At 35.5% G+C, this 26,503-nt stretch overlaps 1 protein-coding gene across 2 annotated transcripts in view; it reads right to left on the bottom strand.

The window, feature by feature from the left end:
- Positions 1 to 905: 905 nt before the first annotated feature.
- Positions 906 to 26,503, bottom strand: part of TFAP2B (transcription factor AP-2 beta) — a 26,016-nt gene continuing 418 nt past the window's right edge. The window contains exons 1-7 of one of the 2 annotated variants that reach the window (XM_075598583.1): positions 23,666 to 24,066; positions 22,311 to 22,769; positions 18,685 to 18,742; positions 11,635 to 11,854; positions 9,818 to 9,936; positions 6,477 to 6,618; positions 906 to 4,787 (exon numbers count right to left, since the gene is read on the bottom strand). In XM_075598583.1, the coding sequence (XP_075454698.1) occupies positions 4,487 to 4,787; positions 6,477 to 6,618; positions 9,818 to 9,936; positions 11,635 to 11,854; positions 18,685 to 18,742; positions 22,311 to 22,769; positions 23,666 to 23,692 (1,326 nt within the window). In that variant the 5' untranslated portion in view covers positions 23,693 to 24,066 and the 3' untranslated portion in view covers positions 906 to 4,486. Of the gene's footprint in view, positions 4,788 to 6,476; positions 6,619 to 9,817; positions 9,937 to 11,634; positions 11,855 to 18,684; positions 18,743 to 22,310; positions 22,770 to 23,665; positions 24,067 to 26,503 lie in introns of those variants that run through there. The other variant, XM_075598582.1, reaches the window with a different exon arrangement.

Genomic DNA, 26,503 nt, shown 5'->3' with positions numbered 1-26,503 from the left:
GAAATATGTAGCTGTACATCAAAATTACCTTCAAAGATGATCCAATACTGATATAAAACACACGATCCGATTTATCAAACGAACATATCCAATTACTTTCTATGGGGTTACTTTTTCTTTCCTGAATTTGGTTCTGTTGCATTACATAGTTTTGTCCCCCACTCTGCATTTGGGAGAAATTGATAAACTCCCCCACTGAATTTAGTTTTCTTCAATAATGGGCTCCTGGTGACATATCATAACTCTGTGCCCAGCTCCCAGGACATACTTGAAAACGAGAGATAACTCTCAATGTATTACTTCCGGGTAAAACATTTTTATAAATAAATTAATAAATACTTATTGGGGATGATTGAGGTGGTATGGACTTATATCATTGTATTCTATCTAATTCTATGACCACAATATTGACTATTTCAATTGTGCTACAAGTATGTGCAGCTTCTAGATTTAATCTGCTCTGGTGATATCCCTTTGGACACTTAATTGACAACATAAAGGTAACCACTTTTCTTTACTGAAATATATCTCATCGTCACTTTAGGATTAAAGTAGCCTCGTGTTGCAACTTTTTTAGTTACATCTGTCAAACTTAACTATGCTAGCCATTGTAAAACAAGTTTGGAAATAAAGTGTAACAAACATCCATTGCACTGACATGTTCTAAAAGAAAGAACACAGTCTGCAAACATATTTTTTATTTCCCATCAACAATTCTACTAAACGTGGGAGATCATGCCAAAAGATTATCATGGTTGAGTCAAGTAAGATGTTTCTGAGAAGCAATATTTTAGTGGTGTATTTTTTTTTTTCTATAGACATTTCCTAATGTTTAGTGTTTACTGGGAAACAATGTCATTCTGCAGAATGAAGCTGTATCACATTAAAAGAAAACAAGATAAAAATACAACAAAACACAACAATCTTTTATTAATGTAAATCAGATCATCACTGAACAAGAACCAATTTCTACCCATTACTATAAGAGCTTGTCTAAGGAACAGAAAAATCAGAGAGGCTATCTATGGTCAAGCGGTTTCCACCCATTCACAGAGATACAGACTCACAGATAAATAAACCCAAATACTTACTCGCCATATATACAAATTCCTGTTAAATTAAGCATAAATAAATATATACAAACTGAACATTGTTTTCCCTCCTGGTTTTTCTTTCTTATCGATTAATCAGACATTTCACTAGCGAATTGTCTGAAATGATCATGACAGAGTCACATAAGTGGAATTTGGGATGAAAGGAAGAAGTTTACTTAATTCCAAGGCTAATGTATATTGGAGTATTGATGTAGATTTTGGCACATAGAAGTAGCAATACCCAGGCTCTCATTCAATTCAGTGTCTTGAAGGTTCATGAATCCTGTTGGGGGAATCTTCACTTGTAGAGATTTTCCTGAATTTAAATTTAAAAAGAAGTCTAAATTTAGTTGGACTTTTAAATGACAGCACTTGCTTATTCCCATACCAAACAGGTAATCCGTGTGTGTGTGTGTGTGTGTGTGTGTGTGTGTGTGTGTGTGTGTGTGTGTGTGTGTGTGTGTGTGTGTGTGTGTGTGTGTGTGTGTGTGTGTGTGTGTGTGTGTGTGTGTGTGTGTGTGTGTGTGTGTAAAATCAAATGAGATTCAGCACAGCTATTATTTAAAGGTGTTTTAGATTGATGAGGTTAGTATGTATTGCCTGACACATCTCTTAGTAAAACAGAATAAAGTACCTGTGCATTGCATTTTTAAACGATGAATTGATTAAACCTCAACCTATCACCAGAAAATATAAAGTTAAATACAAAACAATAATGTTATAGTATAAATGTAAAAATATGTGGTCCTGATTGCTGAGGCTCTGAAGTGGAACTGACTGCTTAATGTTGCCTTATATGTTACAATGGTTTTCGTTCCACCTCTAGATAAAAAGTAACTAATCATAAAGATGCTGTAGATAAATAAGCATTGCTCATTATTTATTGAGTAGTAAGTGTTCTGGTAGAGCACCCAAACATAAACGCTTAATACTTTAACTGTTTCAGGACTTGCACATAACATTGAGCAGACAAATATAATGCAGAGAAAAAAAAGTCGACATGATTTTCAATGTACAGTACTATAAGAATATTGTAGCATTGGAGATTTTTTGTTTTGTTTTTATTCTAGTATCTATATTGCTGAAGAGAAACAAACTTGCAGTTTGAGATAGAACATTATCCAAACAAACTGTAGCAAGTTATATTCATTGAAGATTCAGGGACCGTAGTGGTCCATTCCAGATATGTCAAAATGTTCTAGAGAAGTGTCTTGTGTGAATCTAGAAAGATATTTATACATTATTAACATCTTAAAAGGAAGCTTAAGAGTGCCGAAATGTAACAATTACGTCAGTATACATTTTTAATTGAATCAATTAAATAACTATTGTAGATTCGAAGAATATCGTGTTGTTTTGCTGGTCTTTTCAGTCTAATTTGTTTAGGTGTTCCGGTGCAGTTCGGGATGAAATAGATATTTTTTTAAGTTAATCAATGTCCCTCGTTTGAATCTTATGGAGATCTTTTTAAGCAGCCTTGTAATATTGTACTTATTTAAAAAAATTAAAAAAAAGGACACATTTACTGACAATAAAAAAATGTAATCTCACAATGAAGTTAAAATGACACGTTCATGGTCTTGGGTACTGACAATAAAATTAACTTCACATTTGGATTAGAGGAATAACAGCATTGAAATGCACAAAGCCTATAATCAAATCATTGTTATCAGACATTTGGTCTAATGTATTTTTTTCAGTTTAAAACATGCACGGAATCCAAATACTTCTTAACAAGTTATTGGTTTGGGACAGTAGATTCAGTGTAACATGGTGGTAGGAGCCCTATATATCTATAAATAGCAGGGGTATCCAAATCCAGTCCTCAAGAGCTACCAACAGGTCAGGTTTCAGGCTATCCCTGCTTCAGCACAGGTTGCTCAATCAGTGGCTCATTGAGCCACCTATGTTGAAGCAGGGATATCCCGAAAAGCCGTAGCCCTTGAGGTCAGGAGTTGGCTACCCCTGTCTTATAGTATTCATGTATAATCATGCAGAAAAAAAGCCATATCAGAAAGTACACCCCATCACTGGGGTTTAAAGAGTTGTCAATTGGTACTTGAAATTTTATCTTACAGGGGGAAATTAACATTGTATTCTCATGTGTGTGGTATACTGAGCTTTTTTGCTAAATGCATTTAATTAAAAGTGGTTATTTAAATGGTTTGATGGGATGGATGCGAACCTCCAACTGGGTTACACAATACGCATTCCAAATAAAGCTGGATTAGATGACTAAACTTCTAAACAACAATGTTTAGAATCAGTGAACCTGTGTCCTCTAAAAAAGGAAGTATCGACATAACTTGCATGTTTTATCAACTGAAGCCTAAGTCATCCAAGTGACAGGTTTTCATTCCGTGTTTTACTGGGTGAGTAGTAAATATGGATTCCATCTGGAGTCAATTGAACATCAAGTAAAATCATGTATCTGGAATACAGGACCAAAATATTTATTTTCTGTCTAAATGACTCTGTAAGAACCAGATAACCATGCATGTGTGTTTCTTTTTCCAACTAAAAAACGGTATGTTACTTTTTGGGGGGAGTAAATCTTGTTTCTCAAAAAAATAATATAACAATTATCTTTGACAAAATGGACTAATATAATTATTTATTCCCCTTCCCAGCCAGCACTGCTTATAGCCTGAACAAAAAAAAACTCATAATAAGAGGCCAAAGAAAGACATGACTTATACAGGGGAGATTTGTTCCTACCAAGGAATATAGACTTGGCAACTTATTTCACTGTGAATTGTCAAACCACATATATTACAACAGATAAATGTCTTGAATTGTATGCAGTGATAAAATACGGGGAGGTACTGTAGGAAACTCCCATGGTGAGAAATTGGTAAAGGGATAACACCACTTGGTCCTTGTATCTCTGCTGCCACCATCCTTGGCCAATGCCAAATACAGTTGCATCTGCAATATGTGTCCAGAGTCGGGAACTCTACATGTGGAAGTTAGTGGTGGAAACATACATACATGGGAATACAACAAGGTTTCTGAAGGTTCAAATACATTTCTTCTGGATTTTTTTTCCTTTTGAAGAGAACATTTAGTAGAGGACGTGCATCTCAAAAATCAAGGAAAAATAAGGTTTCTCCAATTATTCTCCAATAAATTACTGGTAACTTTGGGTGTTTACTATAAAGTGTGATGTTTTTCTTGTTTCTTAAAAATGAAGACATTACAAAGGAAGAGTCACTTTGCAGTTTGAAGGTGTCCTGCGTCCTCAGATATTGAGCCTGTGTTGTTCCATGTGCACTTGGATTATCAACTGTTGGTTTTATGCGAGGGCTCAATCTGATATAATATTTTTTTTTTCCAAAGCTAGTCCAATATTTTTAAAGCTAAAATGAAAGGTGTTAAAGTATTTGTTGCTTTCATTTTCTGTGTTTCTCTTCCTTATCTCCATTTTTGCTACCTGGTCCTTCACCAGATGTGTGCCTGTTAGTGCTGTTGTTGTTCAAAAACATCTTGTCCATTCCTTTGAGAGCTTCAGTAAGGTAGTTTTGAAGAGCTGTGAGGGCAGCACAGATGGCTGGAGCCCCAAAGCCATGGGTGATGAGACTGAAGTGAGTCAAGCAACTCTGAATTCCAGGTTCCAAGATTGGGCTGGGCCTACTATTGCCTATGGGCGTCCTGTCTTGAGCCAAGAGATCTGTGAATTCTTTACAAAGCTGCCTGGAGAGAGAAAAACAACACACACAAACCCAAAGGCATTACAACTTGAAGACATTAAACATCATACTTTAATATTTTAACACTGGTATACTCTTGAAGAATAATGCTTGAACGTCTTCTATCACCTCCTGTCTATAATATTTATTTTCTTGTTTAAGTGGTTTGCATAAAACGTCTATAAATCGTACAATAGTGTTGGAAATAAAATTTTAAAAGCCCTTAAAAATTGCAAACATTGACCTCAATTACATCATGTTTAGATTTCAATGGAAGGAGATGATCTACTTGACTGACCGGTTTAGCATTTCTGTGCCACTGGTATATCTTACATCCCCATAACCATTATGAAGTGCACTTTGTGAACTTCCGCCACATAAGAAACAACACAGATATCTTTTTATATGGATCCTCAGGCATTGTATTGAGAAAATAACACAAGCAAATGCAATTAGTTCTGTCTATATCTGAATCACAGCAATGCCATTCATGTGTTTACTCTGATTCTTTATAACAAATAATTATAGTATTATTATTCTTTATTGTACCTGAGCTGTTAAGTTAGTATACAGTTGGTACATCTCTAAACCTGCATTTGTAATATTATAAATCATCCACGTTATTCTCTGGATGATCAGTGACACAATCTGTGTGACGAGTATATTATCTATAAAGATACACACATACATGACATGTGTTGTATAATTATTCATGAATATGTTACCTTTAATTCGTTTATTTTAACATTCTTGCTCAACATGCAACCACAGTCAGTACATTAAATAAATCAGAGGAATCTTAGTGCAACCACTTTTGAATATCAGGTTTAACATAACATTATAAGTCCAAACTAAATGTTGTTATCCAACCAGCCCATAAGGTTAAAGGTGTTATAGGGTAATTGGTGCTTTTCTCAACGTGTCAATCATTGCTTGAAAACGAAAAAGGAAACTTTGAATTTAGAAAATGAATGGCAACAAAATCAACCCCCATTCATCTTCAAAGTCAGAATTAGGCAATCTGAGAGTAATTAAAGGTCTGGGCTATTGATATCTTTTGACCCCCGCAGAGAAGGCAATGACATTTCGATCACATTAAAAAACAAACATCTGTACGAATTTAAGCAAATGATTTTTCATTCTCTCTTATATTTCTGTAAATTATGCTGTCATTACAGCATACACACAACTGCAAAATTCAATACATGGTCGCTATGGTCATATCATGCAGATAAACCGGGGAGAATTTCACACCATACCTCTTAAATAAAACTACCCAGAAATAAACGCGCAAACAATACAAAAAAGAACATGATGTATGTATATTTGACCAAATGAATAAGTATGTCAATATGTTATGATTTATATGCTACAAGGTCGTTCCATAATATTACCAAAGATAAACATTTTCTTAAATGTTATCTTTTAAAAAATATATTTGTGTATATACACAGTTACAATTCACGTAGGTTTGTGTTTGAATATTTCACCCCTACACACAAATACACACCCATATAGTATATGTGTATGCGTTTATGCGTGTATATACACGTCACTATTGCGTTATGTATGTATGTATGTATTTAAATATGGTTCAACGCTGTTTAGTCAACATCGACGGGTGTGCGCATATTTTAGCATTGACTTTATCACCTACAAAGTTCCATGATGAATGAATTAAAGTCCCACTCACTTTGTGGCAAGCAGCATATTCTTTCTGGAGTGGAGATCGCTGGGGTCTGTGTGCTGTCTGTTCATGTATTCCGACACTGCCTTAGCTGGAAATTCCGTTTCACAAATATATCCAAAATCCCGTGCTAGGTGAACAGCTTCACCTGCGGAAAATGTATTGCTGTGATCAAGGAAAACTAGAAGCCTACCACACATACAACTCTTATTGTATAAGCAACTTTATCCCATCACAGACACATATGGGTGGGTTATTATCAGCAAGGTGTCCTATATACAAAGCTAGTGCAAAAAGGCACCATATTTATCAAACAAAGAAATCCTATCTAATGCATTGTTTCGTGGCACTATTTCCTCTGCTTTGCAGACAGAAGTTGATAAAAATCCGCCCAAGGACATAGATATGGGAATTAATAATGCATTAGCTTTACTGACCCTTTCACCGCCGGAGAGGCCAGCAATATTTCTCTCTGGCAATACATGTGTTAAAAATATAAAAATTCTCAGGTGAAAAATCCCCGACATAAAATAATTAAAGTGATAGCTACTTTAAACCGTATTTTTTTTTTTTTTTTACTTTAGATCTTAAATATCCCCCATATTTTTTCACATCATCTGTTCTTCTAACGCATTGATTTCTAGTTGAACAGTGAAAAGTGACACAATGAAATATATAGCATCTTTTTTTTTTTTTGTATGGAAAAATAATAATTACTCTAAATATAATTCTAACTGTCATTTTCTTTGCTAGTTCTGGATCATGTTTCAACCCTCCAGCGTCAATCTCTTCAAACTCCCAGGAATGTGCTCTCTCCACCACACTCACACACACAAAAAGAAGATACAGAAAGTAAAGCTCTAAGGGGATTCCCACAGATTAGGGTTCAAGCCCTCAAGAATAAAACATAGCAAGTTTTTTTTATTTTTTATTTTTTTATTTTAAAGAACAACCTGAGGGTTTGGAAAGCTTTCATACACACAACTTGATGCGACCTATTCTTTAAAAAAAAAATCCCAATAATAAGGGAGTATTGTTTATAATAAAATACTTGCCAACTAGGGCAGATCTATAACCTCATTAACACACAATCACTGCTTCAAAGTTCTGTTAAGCAGTCACATTGCATCAATACATGTGATCAACGTTTATGACAGATTGCCTGTGTCTATAGGGTGGGGGGAGGGAGGGGAGCTGCAGTTTTAGGATGGAGAATGAGATACAAACGAGGAATTGCGTGTTTTTTTTCCGTTGATTATCAATCAGTAAAAGTTAAAATGAGGTTGAAGGGGAAGATCACAGAAATGAAGAATAAAGCTACTGTAATTCCATTGTGAACAGTAAATAAATCGATATATTATTTTCCCAAGTAATGGGGACGAACAGGGATTCAAAATGTAACATGTTTTTCGCTCAATAGCCGGATCTCACAGGTAAAGTCGCACACTCAGATATGAGTATTAATGTAATGTTTATTATGTCTCAAATCTATTCTAAAAAATGCATTACAGGATACGTATAACATGAGCAACATAAGTTTAATGATATAGGAAGAGAAAATGACAATGTTTTTAATTGGATCCTGTTTCCTTGCTGGGGTTTTGTTTTTGTTTCAAATTATTCCCAGTTCTGTAGATAAACCCCACAGGGTATGATATATTTTACATTAAATCCAAAAAATACGGGTTAGTACTAATACAAATGCAACTTGGTCGTTTAAACATTTTTAAGCAAGTGGACAATGTGTGGCATGTTTAGAAATTACATATATCTATTATACAATTAAGATTTGTATTGATTTAAAATGTCAAAAACTACAGTTGAATGTCAGTGTTTAAAAATGCCTATATACATCCTGCAACATGTGCATTCTGCATGGTGCATTCTGCATGGTGCATTCTGCATTCTGTATTCTGCATTATAACCGATAACATTTCACTGCGTATGACACGTTTAAACACAACACTTCTTTTAGTAGAGATTGGAATAGCACTAACTTCGATATCAATTCTTATTTTCGACATTATTAATCCTTAAACTTTATAGGGCATGTATTATAGGATGCTTGAGATAATTAATTACCCGTGTCACTGGTGTAAAATGGGTGGGGGAAAAAAATCTAAATGAATATAAAGAAATATATATTACATATTATGTTGTAATCTTTGCGTCTGTAGTATTCTACCTTTTGTAGCTGTCACCATGAGAAAACAACACGTTTAGTTTCTATTGTGTACTAAATACTGATACAAACTTCAGAGTTCCAGGTTTTTTTTTTACATTTACTAAAAACTATCTATGACAAATAAACATCTCCCTGGTACAAAGTAAGGCCACGTATGTTATGAAGATTACTAGAATTATATTCTATAAATCGTTTTGAATCTGCTGCTCCATTTGTCACCAGTTAATAAAATACAAAAACGTTTATTTATACCAACAACAACAAAAATAAAACCCTCACTGCTGTGACCTGTCGCCCTTAGAAAGTCTCAACCTTGGTCTGTAAAAATACTTTCCTCTTTATGCGGGTCCATTTAATTCTAACCTAATCTGTTAACATAATTTGCTACCACTCTGGCAGCCAATCGGTTAACTGTTGTTCTTTGCTTTTACCTGCTTTGTTATTACTACTGCTACTGCTACTGCTGCTGCTGCTGCTACTACTACTACTACTACTACTACTACTACTACTACTACTAATAATAATAATAATAATAATAATAGTAATAATAATAGTAATAATAATAGCAGAATGAGTTTAAACCCTACAAAAAATACCTTAGAATACATGTTTTTCTCTAATGAAAAAAATACAGTCAATCACCTATATTTATCCCATTTAACATGCTACGGCTATTAATTCATTTTGGTTATTGGACCAAATAACCACTGAGGCAGCTAGAAGAGTGAGAAAGAATCACTGTAATAATTAGGGTTTGTGTAGGGCTCCTAGAGATAACGGTATTAACTACCTCGTATAAAGCTACCACGTTTCCAAGTGAATTTCATGTCATTTTCAGACTGTGAAAACTTTTCTGCAAACAGACACCCAGAAAGCATGGGGCGGGGTGGGGATCCAATAACAATGACCCAACCTACAGACCACCTATGAGTAACAGGATACTCCTATGTTACAAGGCTATTAGTTGTAATGTCACTAGTGTTCAACTCAGATTTCTACAGATGCCCAACCACAGCAACAGTGGAAGACGTCATATCTCCTATATTTAGGTGGGGATATAGCGTGTGTATGCAGCACTGACATGATTTTACTGTGGGATCTGAGCCTTAGCAGCAGTAATTAGAGGAGCCGATAAGTTAATGCCCTGGCACCCTGTGCTTACCTTCTACCAGGGAGGTGAGCAGGGTGACATTGGCTGCTTTGCGTCTGCCTGCGGGTAAATTCAAACCGATTTTTTCCAGCCTCTCTCTCAGAGATCTGCCCCCGTTTTTCGATTTTGCCCTGAAATTTTAGAAGAATAAACATTGAGATTAACCTTTACTTTCTGGTCACGATGGTGATAGGAGCAGTGTCAAGAATCTGCAGGGAGGGTGGGGAAGGGAAGGGGGGGGGAGTGGGGAAGTGGGTGGCGGGGGGAGAGTGGGGAAGGGGGTGGTGGGGGGAGAGGGGTGGGTGGATGGGGGAGAGGGGCGGGGGGAGAGGGGTGAGTGGGGGGGGGGAACAGATTTTTTTTGGCGTTGCATGTAATTCTTTGGTATGTCCTAAATCAGGGAAATTGAGACACACACATACACACACTTGCAATTACAATAAGACACACAGACTCATACCCATATTGTGTATGTATGTATATGTATGTATATATATACATATATATGAGCCGGGCGCTCACCTTTCAATAAGTATAAACGTGCAAATAACTTGGAGCTATTACAATAAAATAAAAATTACAGATTGGAGCGCCTGTCCTTGTTTTGTTGTTGTTATTGTTGTTGTTGTTGTTGTTGTTGTTGTTGTTGGTGGTGGTGGTGGTGGTGGTGGTGGTGGTGGTGGTGGTGGTGGTGGTGGTGGTGGTGTGTGTGTGTGTGTGTGTGTGTGTGTGTTTATTTAGTGTACACAATATAGCAAATTGCTAGATTATTGTTTTCATTGAATACCATTTTTTTTCTTTTGATTTTTTTTGCCCTTTTATTGAATAATGTCACGCTTAACACCACTGTAAACATTTTTTTGCTGCCAGAGGATAATGATAAGCAGTATACGCAATTATTTGAATTCAATTTGTAATTACATTATTCCCGAGTTCATTCAGTATAGTATTATTTGGTGGTGCATTATTCTCTATGCATTACAGGTTGTGGTGGCGATTCACATTAAAGGATTCAGATAGGTCATTATGGTGCAATTCATGAGATTGCTGAGACCACATAAGTCTCTGTTTCACTTCCCTCATTGTATGACCATTAAAGATAATCTAGAGAAGACACTCCTCTGTCTTCAAAAGATCACATTTATTCTGTCCTCATACTGGAATAACCGTCTTGGTACAATGTAAGTAAACAACCCTCAAAGGCCTAGATCCGGGTGGGCGCTCCGGAACTCAAGTGGCCACCAACAGGTCAGGTTTTCAGGATATCCCTGCTCCAGCACAGGTGGCTCAATCAGTGGCTCAGTCAAAGGCTGAGCCACTGTTTGAGCCACCTGTGCTAAAGCAGGGATATCCTAAGAATCTGATCAGCCAGTGGTTGGCGCTTGAGGACTGGGTTTGCCCACCCCTTGCCAAGAGCCACAAAGGTTCTTACAGTAGCTTTATCATTCATTTACTCTCATTCATTTAGATGGGAGTTTAGGCGTGCTAAAGTTTAGCATCCTTGTGTGGCTCTGGGCCAAAGAATATAACGTATCAAAGTTTCCAGGTTGCAAAACTTGGGCAACGTTGGAGCCAAATCTCCCCCAAAATAAACCATTATTTCTCCTAATGGATCTTATTCTATGGTATATCTGGTGCAGATTATTTGCTCCAGTATTGCAGCATTTTTGCAGCTGAGAGACCTTGACACATAACCCCAGATGGGTTCTTCAGGACAGTAATCGGGACTGGCCACCAGATTCTTAGCTGTCCATGTGGCACCAACCAACCCTGGACAACCTGAGAAATGATGGGAGTTCTTTTGGTTTGGATGAGGTCGAAGAACTCACCTTCTGAGAACTCCTCCAAGGAGAGAAGCATTGAGACATTCTGGAGGAGAAAGACGTCTTTGAACTTCCCCCACCGTCACTTTGTACTTTGATGTGGAACTGAGCAAGGACAGGCGGCCTGGTACTGAGCAGAACACCTCTCCGGCATTCACCGACATCCCTCCCAGGAAGCCATCTTTATTCATCATCAAGGATGTCACAGATTTGGAAGGGACAGGAACTGGGGAAAGCAGATAGTAGATTTGTATGAGTTAACAATGGCAGTAGATTTGGTCCCATTGAACAGCTTAATGGACAGCTTTCTTTAAAGCAAAAAGGGTATTTCTGATGCCTTCCAACAATAATGAGGACAAACAATCTAAAAGACTACTATGACTGTCACTGCTATTGCAATTAACCCACTGTGTGTGTGTGTGTGTGTGTGTGTGTGTGTGTGTGTGTGTGTGTGTGTGTGTGTGTGTGTGTGTGTGTGTGTGTGTGTGTGTGTGTGTGTGTGTGTGTGTGTGTGTGTGTGTGTGTGTGTGTGTGTGTGTGTGTGTGTGTGTGTGTGTGTGTGTGTGTGAACCATAATACTGAGTTAAGTTATGGTGAGTAAAAAAAGTAACAAAAACCCTCCACATGAAAGCAAATATGCGAATATAGCTGTATGCTCATCTGCATGTCTTAGGCAGGTCTGCAACCCCGCCTTTCCCCATTATCACCCAGCATACAGCACTTCCACTGCAGCAAGGGATTCTGGGAAATGACAGACCATAACTTAACTCAGTATTATGGTTTAGCCCAGCGGTGCGCAAACAGTGGGGCGCGACCCCCAGGGGGGGCGCGACACTGCCGACGGAGGGCGCGGGGTTTACAGAGGCCCCGCGCGCTTCCCGAAGGCACTTAAATTAAGTGCCGGGGGAGCTGCAGGGCCTCTGTAAACCTAACTTACCGTGGCTCCGGCGGCTTCCTCCCTGTGTCGCCATGGCAACGCGGCGTCAAAATGACGCTGCGAGGTCATATGAAGTCACGTTGCTATGGCAACGTGACGTCATTACGCCGGAGCGCGGGTAAGTTGGGGTTGGGAGGGGGGCGCGGGAGTGAGGGGATAGCCGGCAGGGGGGCGCAGGGAAAAAAGTTTGCACCCCCCTGGTTTAACCTATCCCATAGCCTCTCTTGCATTCCCAGTAAAATCAACCCCACACTGATGAGACCCATCAAGGTCGAAACAGCTGTCTGTGGGTGGTTTTCTGGGTATGCACCTTAACCCTGGCTGTGCTCAAAGCTGTGACCATGCAGCAAGCTTAAGCCTATAGGGAACCATGTTAAAAATGGTTATTGAGGCAAAAAGTGACACTGTGTGCTCATTTGCATGTCATTTCCCAGAATCCCTTGCTGCAGTGGAAGTGCTGTATCCTGGGTGATAATGGGGAAAGGCGGGGTTGCAGACCTGCCTAAGACATGCAGATGAGCATACAGCTATATTTGTGTGTATATATATATGTGTGTATATATATATAAATATATAAAATTATACTAATAATAATTCACTCTTTTATTGACTACATGTGATATTTGTTTTTATTTTTAGCCGGGTCAGAGATATGCAATTTTATATTTCATATTAATACATCTTAATTGAAGCAAGTGCTTGCATGGGAACCTTACAAATCATGTACAGTAATGCAGGAAAGGGTTAATTAGTCAATTCAGAGCCACCTACTTTCCAAGATCCTCTGGCATTGAAGTGGTTTTATTCAGAGCGTAATATTGGGGCTGTGTATTCATATATTTTTTTTCAGTATTTCCAATGCAAAATATATTTTCCCTAATGCATTATTTAGCAGACGGTAACCAGCTTTCCTAATAAGCTAAATTCAATATGAAGAGCATCATTTGTTTCAGATATACCTAATACATGATTTCAATATGCTTTGCAATGCCAATGTAATACTCGTATTACAAAATGTATCAGCAACGTTTAAACCAGCAATATTATAGCTGTTTGTAAAAGTTGTATTCAGCACTAATGGAAATATTTTTGGATTATTGCCCGTTGTTTTTTCCTACCATAGAATCTAGTGAAATAGCTTCAAGTGTCTTATATACGGAAGAAGGCTGCGTTCTTCACGAGTTTTTAGAAAAACAAATAAATTCATATTATTATGGGGTTTTTTTTGTTTGATTTCATGAAACAGAAATCATCAAATAAATATGTAACTTGTTTCCTATAAACATACAAGCTATAAAGGAAATAAATATATTTTGGAACTTAATACTAGTTTAAAACTAAACTACCTGTTTGGTGCATTGATAATTCGAAAGAACATTGTAGCTCTGATAAATTGTTAAATTCCTATTTTCCACATCAAATAATTGTTTCGTTAGTCAATCTTATTTCCAGATGATTACAGATGTTGAAGTTGCATTTCATGCGCAAAGCATTACGCTTTTGATGTTTTAAAATGACTTTAGAATCCATATGGTCCATATCTGTCCACTTTCTTTTCACGTCATTCTTTAATATATAATAGACACATATTATATAACCTATGCACAGGTTCTGATTATTCTTTTAAAAGAAAAACATGTAGCAGTTTGGGGCCAAACCAAAGAAGCCGAAAATAAAAAGGTAGCAAACAGAATGCCCCTTAAAAAAAGAAAAGAAAGGAAAACAAATCAAGAAAATGTTGGAAATTAAAATAAAAAGCAAGAAAGGACATTAAAAACTTTTCCGTGCTTCTTTACAAGCTGATCTCAGAGGGTGTAACTAGTGTGCTATTGTCTGTATCTTTTTTTTTTTTTTTTTAACCTTTCTATCGATGAGAACCTTTTTTGATTAACAGAAGAAATCCAATTTTCCAATTCCCTGTGTTGATATTTGATTCGCCTACTTTTTTTTTGTCACTTGTCTATATCCGCGCAATAAGGGGGCAGCCTATGCTCGGTTGGTTTGTTAGTAATTATGGGCATACTGTTCCTGGAAACTAAATCTCAAGATGAGTGAGATAGCTTTAAAACGACAGCAGGAAATGGTAAGGAAATGGAGCATAGCGAACACTCAGCATGAAGCTCCCAGTCCTTTGCTTGTTTACAATTTCTGTGCATATATTAAGCCACTTTGCAGAGATTGCTGCTGGACTCCCCCACAAGACAGAGAAAGACACAGTTCCTTTATTGGTGCTTAATTCTTACACTATGGACAAGTTGTTTCAAAAATTAAATAGGACACACCAAATCTACAACATATATATTATTGGTGTTACACTGTATGTTAATAAATGCCAGTGAATTACTTCAAAATATGATCTAATATTTGTGAATTGCTTTACATTTTTACATCAAATATAATTTAATATATATATATAATCATATTTGATGTAAAAATGTAAAGTATTTCACTATATATATAGTTATATTTACATTTACGTTACATTTTTACATCAAATATGATTTTATATATATTGTGTTCTTTTAGTTATGTACAGCAATTAAAATAAACATTCATAATCGAGTGTAATAGTTAATGAGATGTTAACTTTAATCATTTACATGAAAGGGGTAATTGGGAATGAACTATGCAGAGATTGCAAATGTGGGTTGGGTTTTGTTACACATATCTGAAATTATATTTGGCATTAATGGAAATCTAGGCGAAAACTGTTGTGTGTTTAGTAATTTAAGCGTTGGAATAAACATATGTAATTTGATACACCGCTAAATGACGTTTTCTCGAGTGTATATATATATATATATATATATATATATATATATATATATATATACATATATATATATATATACATATATATATATATATATATATATATATATATATATATATATATATATATATATATATATACTTCGTTTATATATATATATTTATCTAAAATCTAAATCTTTCTTTAAGTCTCACAATCTTCATCTTGAGGGTGGATCTCCAATGAATTAGAAAAAAACAACGTTAAGAAAATATATTTCTTTAAGATATAAGGTACATGTGTTTTAATCTTTCTTTCTTTCCTCTCATTAATGTAACTAAGAACACACTTGAAAATGCAGCTTCCCTGGGAGCATCCTAAATAAATGAATATACCATATCATATTGACAAAGCATATGTGGGGATAAAGTAGTAAATATTATGCTAATGACAGGTTCCCTTCCCTGTCCTAATGGAAGAAAGAATTCAGAATGATTTTTTAATGTCTACTTGGAATTTGTATGGGGTAATGTACCGCATCTTTCTCATTATTGTTTTATTGATTGCTCGTTGACCAACCCCTTCAAATCGTATTAACCACCCTCTGCCAATACATATTAGAAGATCTTAAGTGCACCTTTCATTATCCTCACACTAGCGTTCAGATTTTGCTGCTTAATGTTAGCTCTAATGGACCAGCTATAAGACAGGGCCATGGTCCCTGACTATTGCATTAATAGCTCAAAGGGGGCTAATATAGAAAATTAGCCTTAAACGAGCTCTGGAGATCTCAAAATGAAAGAGCCATTTATCAGGCTGGCTACCTTAACTCGACTCGTTTGCTCTCTCTACTGGGAACAACTCATTTCCTCTTAACTAAATTACTCCAGAAATGTCAACCTAGCTCAGATAGAAAACATAACAAGGGGGTGAGATCTAGGGGAGAAGTGAGGGGATGACACAGGACTTTCTGATCTTCTGACTTTCCCTGATGGGCAGAGAAGTTGCAGTTTACACTTGTCACTGCCTTTGGTGAAATCTCAGCACATACTATATACAGTATATAGAAAGGTAAATTACAAGCAAGATCACCTTGCTCCTGATACAATCACATTATCATAGGTACTGTTGTGCTCAAACTACTGCACAGTCTCTGCTGAGTAAGGTTGGTGAGCTTGGATTTTGGATAAGGTTGACCTCATAATTCTTTCCGCTAACACTATTCAGTCTATTACTATGAGGCCTGTATATATATATATATATATATATATATATATATATATATATATATATATATATATATATATATATATATATATATATATATATTTGCAGCTAAATCAGGCCTGTATGTAATCACAAAGAAATCAATATATAATTGGTTGCCCTTCAATCAGCCCATCCACCCATATTTTAAACAGTATCTGTAAGACTCTAAATAAATGTATTATTATGAAAAACTAATTATTAATTATATAATAATAATAATAATAATAGTAATGTTAGCCACCTACAAATATTTAACTTGCCTTTCTGTTGTTTTTAATGTTTACTAAAATAATGCAATGCGAACATGATAATAATGCCGTTTACATAGCACTTTAACCTCTTCCTGCAATGCATTGCTGGCCTTTGGTAGCCAAGGGGTTAATTCCCTTCCCCTGGCTCCAAAGAGTTTACAATCTGTTACTAGATTAAGTAAATAGACGGGAAATAACTTGTCAACAGCCACAGTTATTTTTCAAGTGATCAAACACCCATATAAGTAGCAATAGTCCTCAATATAAGGAAATTCATCCAACAACAAAAAAAAGCCTGTCATTCAGTAATACTTTGGCTTGTCCAATGACTCAGTTTAACAAGCGTTAGAACATATAAATACTGCTCAGGTGTTTGGTCCAAATTCCATAGGAATTGACTTTATATAAAATGTTACAAAATGTAGAGTTTGTTAAATTGTTACAGGACAATATACAGAGATATTTTTTCAACTATTCTACAGCGAGCCCCCAAAAAATGTGTAAATGAGGGTGTGTGTATATACAAAATCCGCAGAATTAAACAAGATATTGACCAAACCACAAACCCAGGGCGGTCTCAATGGTCAGCTGCAGCACTCAGGCCAACGTGCAGTGTAACTGCTGTAAACGCTCACAAGAAACTGCCTGATCCGGTCTGATTAATCCCAGCCATTTATTACAGTGCATGTAGGTGATTAATATGGTGGGACTTTATATAGGCGATAGTGAAACAAAGAATTATTCACTCGAAATCTGTTTTACTGTTTTTCTCAGACACACTATAGAAATATATATATATATATATATATATATATATATATATATATATATATATATATATATATATATATTTGTATAGTGTGTCTGAGAACAAATCTGTTTTACTGTTGTTCTCAGACATACTATAGAAAAAAAAAAAATATATATATATATATATATATATATATATATATATATAATATATATTTCTATAGTGTGTCTGAGAACAACAGTAAAACATATATATATATATATATATATATATATATATATATATATATATATATATATATATATATATATATATATATGTGTGTGTGTGCATTCGATTCACATGCACTTGGTTTTCTAAAGCAATCTATTTTTAGATCGTGTATTGCATATTTTTATGCTTCTTTGAACATCAACACTATACAGTTAAATAAATGAGCTTTGCTAATTATGAATTATTCTAACTACAGATTGCTGTGTTTAAATGTTTGGTTTACTAGAATTGAAGCAATCGTGCTTTCAGTGTCTGTCAGCAAATCCTTATTGTCACGCATCGTCAGTGTTTGTCACAGAAATGTAAAAAAAAAAAATGAATAGACGACAATAAGCCCAAAATGAGTTATTGTAATTACATTTAATTAGTTTAATTAGTTAATTATTTTGCTTACAGCTGTACAAGAGACTGCAAACATTTGTTAACTGCACACACTCTGTAACAGTGGGGTATTCCAAATCTGCATTAAATCATCTATGCGAATGTAGGAGAGAAACTGTGCTGTGTCTCTGATGACACACATGTGTGCTGAACCCATCAGGCCCAACTGGCAAACATGTAATAAAAGTTGTAGGGAAGGTTTTTTATATATCACATAATGGTGAGGGGAAAGAGAAAAATTAAATCAAACGAAATTTGTATATATAACACGCACGCACGCACGCACGCACGCACGCACAGCACACACAGCACACACAGCACACACAGCACACACAGCACACATTTATATGCGTATTTATGGTTTGAAACATGTAACTAATCATATTGCTGATAGTATAATAACCTATAGAATGTAAGATTAGGTTGGGGGAAGCATACATACCTTTCTTAATGACTGACTGGTCCAATAGACTCATGGCGTTATTGACATCTTCAACTGACTGTGAATAGGAAATCATCAAAGATTAACACCATCGCTATTCAAGTCGACTGGATATTAAAAAAGAAAAATCATATATATAGATATATCATGAGGTGCAGTTAGATAGATTTTATTATTCCACAGATATGGACATACAGTAGATACGAAATGCATCCAAATGATGCGAGCTGGTAATATTAGTGAGGTGGGAAGTATCTGAGAGAGGTAGCGATTTTCTTATCTCGTTAAACATTGAATTACATTGAGGATAATGTACTGTAACCATTCATAGTTCTTTTTGATGTAAACGCAAATTCACTACCAAACAGGATTTCTGTTCTTCTAAGTGTGTAATTGTAGGTATTTAGACAGTGGAATAAGCTTTAATTACATAGTAAGTTCATAGAAGCAACCTTAAGTATTAAACTAAGGGACGTCAACTTTTCAATCTTCGTGTGTCGTGTTTTAAATGACTTTAAATACTATTTACCATATCAAACCAAATACACTGGATATGTCGGAGTAACAAATGCATAATATGACAACTTAATTGTAATAGGAGCCAAACAGATACCAAAACTGCATTCATCTGTACAAAACATACAGCAAGAGGCAAAGTAAATAATGTTTTATGTGTTCATTGTTTGAAAAGGAATAAGGCAACTAGTATTCTCAATGTATAGTTGCTATTGATTTGGACTCTGGAGTACTTGAGAAAGTCAGGAGTTGGTATAAATCTCTTATTTTTTTATTTTTCAGAACATTTCTAGGCACTGTGACTGTAGTTGCCCTTTGAAATGAATAGGTGAGAGCTTGTGTGACTATACCCTATTTATTTACCACAGCTATATAATCATTGGATTGTAATGTCATATTAACACTTTCATTTCCTGGGACGGAAATTAGTCATTAGTCTGCCTGGGTTTCCACTTGCTGTATGTTCTTAATCATCTAGGAAGGAAGGCATGTGTGGCTGTGATACTGAATGATAGATGGGGGAACTGTGCATCCTGCTGGTGATCACGTTTAATGGTCAAACCTGCAAAATAACAAGTGCCATCTCATCACCTGATCTCATCTAACTATAGCATCTTCACCACCATTCCTCCCTAATGCCTCCCTACCCCTTCTCAGGATGCCTGGTTTCATCCTATTATCTGACTTGGTGGGTCTGGAAACTATAGAAAGGTAAAATGCAATCCCCACGCTTCATCAGCAACGTGGTTAAGTTGTTGTAGTTAATGAGAACACTCATGTCTGATTTTCTATCTAATTACAGTCGCCTGCTGGGTTTTTGTACAGGATATTCACGCAGCATGTTGGCACTTAATAGTCACTGAGAGTATCGTAAAGATTTAATTAGGACTGCATGCAGAAACATGGAGACAAAAAACAACTGAGACTTTTAATTACTACACTTCTTCAGTTTAAAGTGATACAGGATAACTTCACTAGATCAGTTCTTTTTGTGTGTTAAAATAGTGTAATATAATTGGGAACACGCTATATCATTATATACCAAGGTACCAAGGTACCAATTCTTTCATTCACAATGTCCTGATCTAGTCAAGAACGGGCTCAATAGTCCCAGTGAAATGTATGGTCCCCAAAATCATGTCGATTACTGTTTCTGTTCTGTTCAAGGTAAATAATCGTTTTTTACCGTATACTGAACTATGCCTTCTGTTTTTTCTTTCTATAAAACTGAAACATTATTTCGTTTAGGATATGTAAATTATATCGAAACATTATTTCGTATCGTACTATATTGTACATTGTGCAATGCAATAAGGATGACATTAAAACACATTATACACATATATATATATATATATATATATATATATATATATATATATATATATATATATATATATATATATATATATATATATATATATATATATACTCACACATTTATCATTTTGATATGTAATTGTGATCATATCTGTACCTGACTTTTTTTTTAAATTATTTATCCCACTAATTTCCCCACTATTATTTAAAATATATATCTGATAACAAATTCTATGTTTATTCCTAGGAGAGAAAGACCCCCTGCAACTCCTAGAATAATTAATTTTACAAAAAGTTTGTTAGTTATAAAGTACAATTAAAAAAAACATCTAATTTTTCAAGACAAACGTGATACTCCTTAATTCATTTTAATAAAGGGGAGGGTTTGACATACATTATGAAAGGATCTATTGTGTGTGCGTGAAACAAACAACTAAAAACAGTTTTTTTTCAATTAGGCAACATTAATACAAAGTTACATATATTGTTGACACCTTGACTAACATTTGTGAAATAGCATGATCACATTGCTTTTTCCCATTTACTGCAGGTGTCTAAGTTTAATTCTCATTTACCATTAACCAACTTTTGTTGTTTTTTTAACGGGCAATTACATTGTAAATGTGTGTTTCGTTTTAATTCATTGTAGGATTCACTTTGTAACATTTCATAACTTTGTATTAAAGTGAAACCTGCTCTATTTAGGGTTTCTGGTCTTCCTATGTGACTGCCATAGAACAAAAGAAGTGCTCATCTTCTTCACTTTACTGGGTCATTCAGAACTTGTGTAACATAGTTATACATACATACATACATACATACATACATACATACATACATACATACATACATACTGTACATACATATATATATATATATATATATATATATATATATATATATATATATATATATATATAACATACATATATATATATATATATATATATATATATATATATATATATATATATATATATATATATATATCATACATACATACATACATACATACATACATACATACATACATAATACATATATATATATATATATATATATATATATATATATATATATATATATTCACAACACACGTGTATCACCATATATACTAAGCACATTCTAGGTATTTGCTCTGACACTTTATTGATGTTACACAAGTTATATAGATATATATTTATATATTATATAATGTGTGTATGTATTCCCTCATTGTTTATTTCTCTTTTAATATTTGTTTTCGTTTTTTATGCACAAAAATGCTTTAACGAATAAACTTCATTCAGGATTCAGATGACCAAAACATAGAATAAATAGAATACATATTAACAATAAATTGTTATGTTAAGTTATGGTTATCACCTTACATTCTAGGTATGAAAATGTATGTCATAAAATGTAATGTTATCAAAAAATATGAATATACAGATCAATCAAACCCTCTATCAACAGTATATACTATTCACATATCCTGCTTGCTGTTCAGAAACTACAATCTCGCAATTTAATTTTCGTATTGTACATTTGAATGCATTTGTCCTGAAACTCTCTATGTAAATATATAGATAGACTACTAGGCAGCAGAAAACACGAATATACACACACACACACACACACACACACACACACACACACACACACACACACACACACACACACACACACACACACACACACACACACACACACACACACACACACTGTCCCCATATTGCAGTCAATAGCATTTGTAATAAAATTACAAGTTATTCAGTGAGATAATAAATAGGTATATATCCTCCTCTTACCTGGACATCGTCCATTCCGGGGTGGCCCATACCATGCAGGGACAGACTGTCCCCCATGCCAGAATCCAAGCCATGATGGGCTGAGTGCAGGAGAACATCTGGTCGCCTGACCGAGTGGTAGTCCCGTCTGGGGTCAAGTCCAGAGAGCTGGGGAAGTGAGGCTCTGGGCTGCTGCAACAGGGAGCCAGTGTCCGATCCAACATCTTGCCTCTGCCTCTGTCCCCAGGGGTGTTGCTGGGGCTGATGCAAAGGATTTAGGGAGTAAGGGTCATTGACATGAGAGTAGGGATCCTGGCTCTGGTGATATGGTAGAGGCTGATAAGGAGGTGGGAAATAGGGCGGTTGAAAGTCCGATGAGGGGGTATGTGACAGCGGAGGAGCACTTGAATAGGGTCCTTGGGAGACTGACCCCAACTGGGATAGCCTGGAGCTGTGGGTGGGCACACCATCATGGCGGTCCTATAATAAAGAAAACCTCATCACTAATAACACCAACAATAATGCATTGCTTCAAAAAGTAAGGTACAATAACATGTAGATCACATTTAGAACCACTGTAGATCGTTATAAATCGATCCAAACTGCATATAGGGGGAAATAAAGAGAAAATAAGAACCACGCTGTTCGCATCTCCAACTCTTTGTTGTGTTTATACTTTTTTTTTTAATATATAGAATTGGTTGGCTAATCAAATTAAATTCCATACTTTCGGTGGTAAATTCGTTTTGTTTACCCGGGTAAATGGAGAACAAAAGGAAGGCATCAATGAGAAAGATCAACCTTAAAATAGAAAGCCAGAATAAATACTGTGAAATCTCTATAACCCATGCAATTGAAAGCTTGTCTGCTTCTTACAAACTATCACAGCGAAATAAATGAAATGTCAAATCGGTTTGTTTCAAATAAATGGCAATCCAGTGCTGAATGGACAGGCATCAAACCAGAATAAATCCATTTAACATATTATACCCTTCAAAGAGGAAGAAAGCCTTGGATACAAAAACCTATTATGCGATGTATACATCCACCACCAAATGGAAGTAAAAAAAAAGTCAGCCTGCCTGAAAACGGAATCCTTAAATTCTCCCAGCTAAGACTGGGAAGCTAAAATCCATGAATATAAAGGGTATTTCAACAAATGTGCAGTCCAAATCGCCAACAGCAATAACTACAGCGTTTTTCCCCCCCTCTCCAGCTCATGCTGGTCCCACCTCATACCGATAATAAGAATTCATAGGGAAAGAGAGCCAGCTGCAACCTACAATTATTGCCCTAAATTACAAAGCCAAAGGCGTTAAAGGGAGAACCTGGAATTTAAAAAAAAAAAAAAAAAGAAAAACAGGAATCCAACTCACCATAGCGGAATAGGTGTGGACTAACATCTGGCCAAAATGGAATGCCTTGCAACAGTTAAATCAAATAAAATTGTGGCGTATATAATAGAAACACTGGAACACTGCTTGATATTTGTCCAAGACTATCCATCAAAAAATGCCCCCCAAATAGGAAATATATATTGTTCTCTCTCTCTCTCTCTGCCTCTTTGAGCTCCAGATGTAATCCTCTTCCACCCAAGGCTAGGCTCAGAATGCTTGGACGACCCTTCCCTCTGCTTCTCTACACCGCCTCATAATAATTGATATTCATGACTATTAATATTACACGACTACTTTAAAGGGAGAATGGAGGACAAATGGAGCGTGAAGCTGCAGCCAGCTCTACAGCTCCCCTACCATTGTAAATGACGTTCGTTCAGTGGAGAATTACTAGATGTAATCAGACAAGGGGGGCTGGCACTGGGAAGTCTTGGGTAAAAGTTTAGCAGAGAAAGATGCACATTGTCAATTAACTTTTGTGGAGTGTGCACCACGCTGATGTGTAAGAATCAGGACATGCTACAGAGCAAAGCTAGAGGCGCAGTAAAAACAGATTTCCCTATTCTACATGTAATTATACTGTGCTAATAACAGAGACCTATAGCCTTCAGTGATTAATATAACCCTTTGTACACATAAAACAAATGTTTTCAATTTCTTTTTCACGTGTCTGAATTTAACCATTGCAAAAGGGAGCCAAGCACACCAAACGATTGGAAAATTCACAATGTAGCAAAAAAAGGTAATTTAATGACTAAACAGTCAGAGTTGCATCCTCACTCTTTAGTCATTAAGTCACCTTTTTTTGGCTACATTGTGAATTTTCCAATCGTTTGGTGTGCTTGGCTACCTTTTGCGTATTGCTACTACTTGACCAGGACTTTTTGCTTTTAGCACCCATATTGTCATTCTCCTTTACACTAGACCCCCTTTTTAGTTGCTTTACCTGATTCACCTCTTGTTTAAAAAAAAATGAACCATTGTCATTTACATGTTGCTAGGTGCAGTTGGGCCTCTTGAAACAGAATTATGTAGTTATTATGAGCTATATGAGAAAATACTTCATGGATCTTGACAAACAACCTATTTTGGGGGGGTTTGTCTTCAGGCCAAATTCTGTTGGATTTTGTTTTGGTTAAAGATTGCGAATTTCTAGTTTCACGAAGAGCCAAAGGCGATTTGAAAACTCTTTTGATGTCTGTGAACTAGCTCTACCAGACTAGCCACTCATTTTGTGGTTGTTGGCTGCACAATTCTAAATATGCTTCCTAATTCTAACCCTCCCTTTCTAGCAATTTCTCTAAAGTAAAGGCTGTAAAATAACTTCATGAGAAATTCATTTATATAACTCTGCAAACTTCATTATCCAATGTACCGCCACACCTCTCAAAATATAACAAAAACACAAACAGCAGATTACTGAGGACACTTTGCATTCATTGGATGTGTGATGGTTGCAATGAATTCTTTTTTTCATGTAATATTTCCGCCTATATTGTCTTATAAACGTATTTCATAATTGAAGTCGTTTTCAATACGAAATCGTTTATTTATTGATAAAAAAAAAGAGGAACAAAGCGATTAAAAGAGGGAAAGGACACGAGGAGGGAGAAGAAGGGAGATGGAATGAAGAGAAAAGAAAAAAAGTTAGAGGGTTTGAGAAAAGGAAGAAAAATTGTTATAACCCTTTCAATGCCAGTAAGTGAGTGCTAAATATTAGGGAGAATAAGAAACAGAGAGAACAGGAGATGGAAAAAAAATGCAAGGATAAGGTTTCATCGGTTACTTATTCCATTATACAAGAAGCTGTGTTCTGTATGGCTTGGAACTAATTGGGCATATGCTGGATTTTGCCAGTGTTCAGTTGATAATTAGCTTGACCAAAGCTTTGAGAGTCAAGACATCCCTGCTGTCTAGAAGCCGGCTGCCCGCGGTGAAGTGGCAAGACCCTCAAACAACACACTCAATGGGCAAGGTTTTTATTTTTATTTAATACCCTTGATTTTAAACCTATGGTTTATTATTTTTCAATTATATTTGATATTCAGTTCTCCCTAAAGTCTGTTACACTATAAAAAAAAAAAAAAAAAAAACACCAAACTGCCCTTTCATCTTTTTCTTTCCTAACTCTTGCATTCTGTTATATTTATCTCACAATCGCACTTTGAGCATCCACTTATTAAAAATATATATATATGTTTGACCTCCATATGCATTTTCCCATATCCTACTTTATTTCCTCAGATCCTACTTAATGGTGAAACAATCTCAGTCTGTTTTAAATATTAACTAACTTATATTGCCATTGTTTCTGCAGAGATGACCTTTGCTTATTCTGACCATGAAAAGGTCCCACTTCACCGACTAATCTTTCCACCCCCCACCACACACCAAGACCTAAATACATACACATTGTTACAAAGCAACACCACTGCATCCGCAGTACACTTGAAGTCTCTTACTATATAATTTCAATTGCACCTCAACAAAATATTCTAAAAACAAGTTCACTTCTCATTTCTAATCTTGCAAAGTAAACTGTATGTTGAAAATTCATGTCCAATCCACTGATTACACAGCTAGTAATAAACATTTAAATCAATGAATACTAAGTACAATAAAACAGCTAATCGGTCCATGCATCGTTGTAATATAATAATATATAATAATATAATATATAATATATATATATATATATATATATATATAATAATTGAAGAAGAAACAAAACCATGAGATAATTGCTATTTCAGTTTCTTAGCGTTTTGTTAAAAAAACCCTATCGTTATTTTTTTTTCCGATTTGCATGTTTATATC

Source organism: Ascaphus truei, chromosome 4, assembly GCF_040206685.1.
Source record: "Ascaphus truei isolate aAscTru1 chromosome 4, aAscTru1.hap1, whole genome shotgun sequence".
Taxonomy (NCBI): domain Eukaryota; kingdom Metazoa; phylum Chordata; class Amphibia; order Anura; family Ascaphidae; genus Ascaphus; species Ascaphus truei.
The sequence above is the reverse complement of the archived record's forward strand: the minus strand, read 5'-3'. Positions and strand labels throughout refer to the sequence as shown.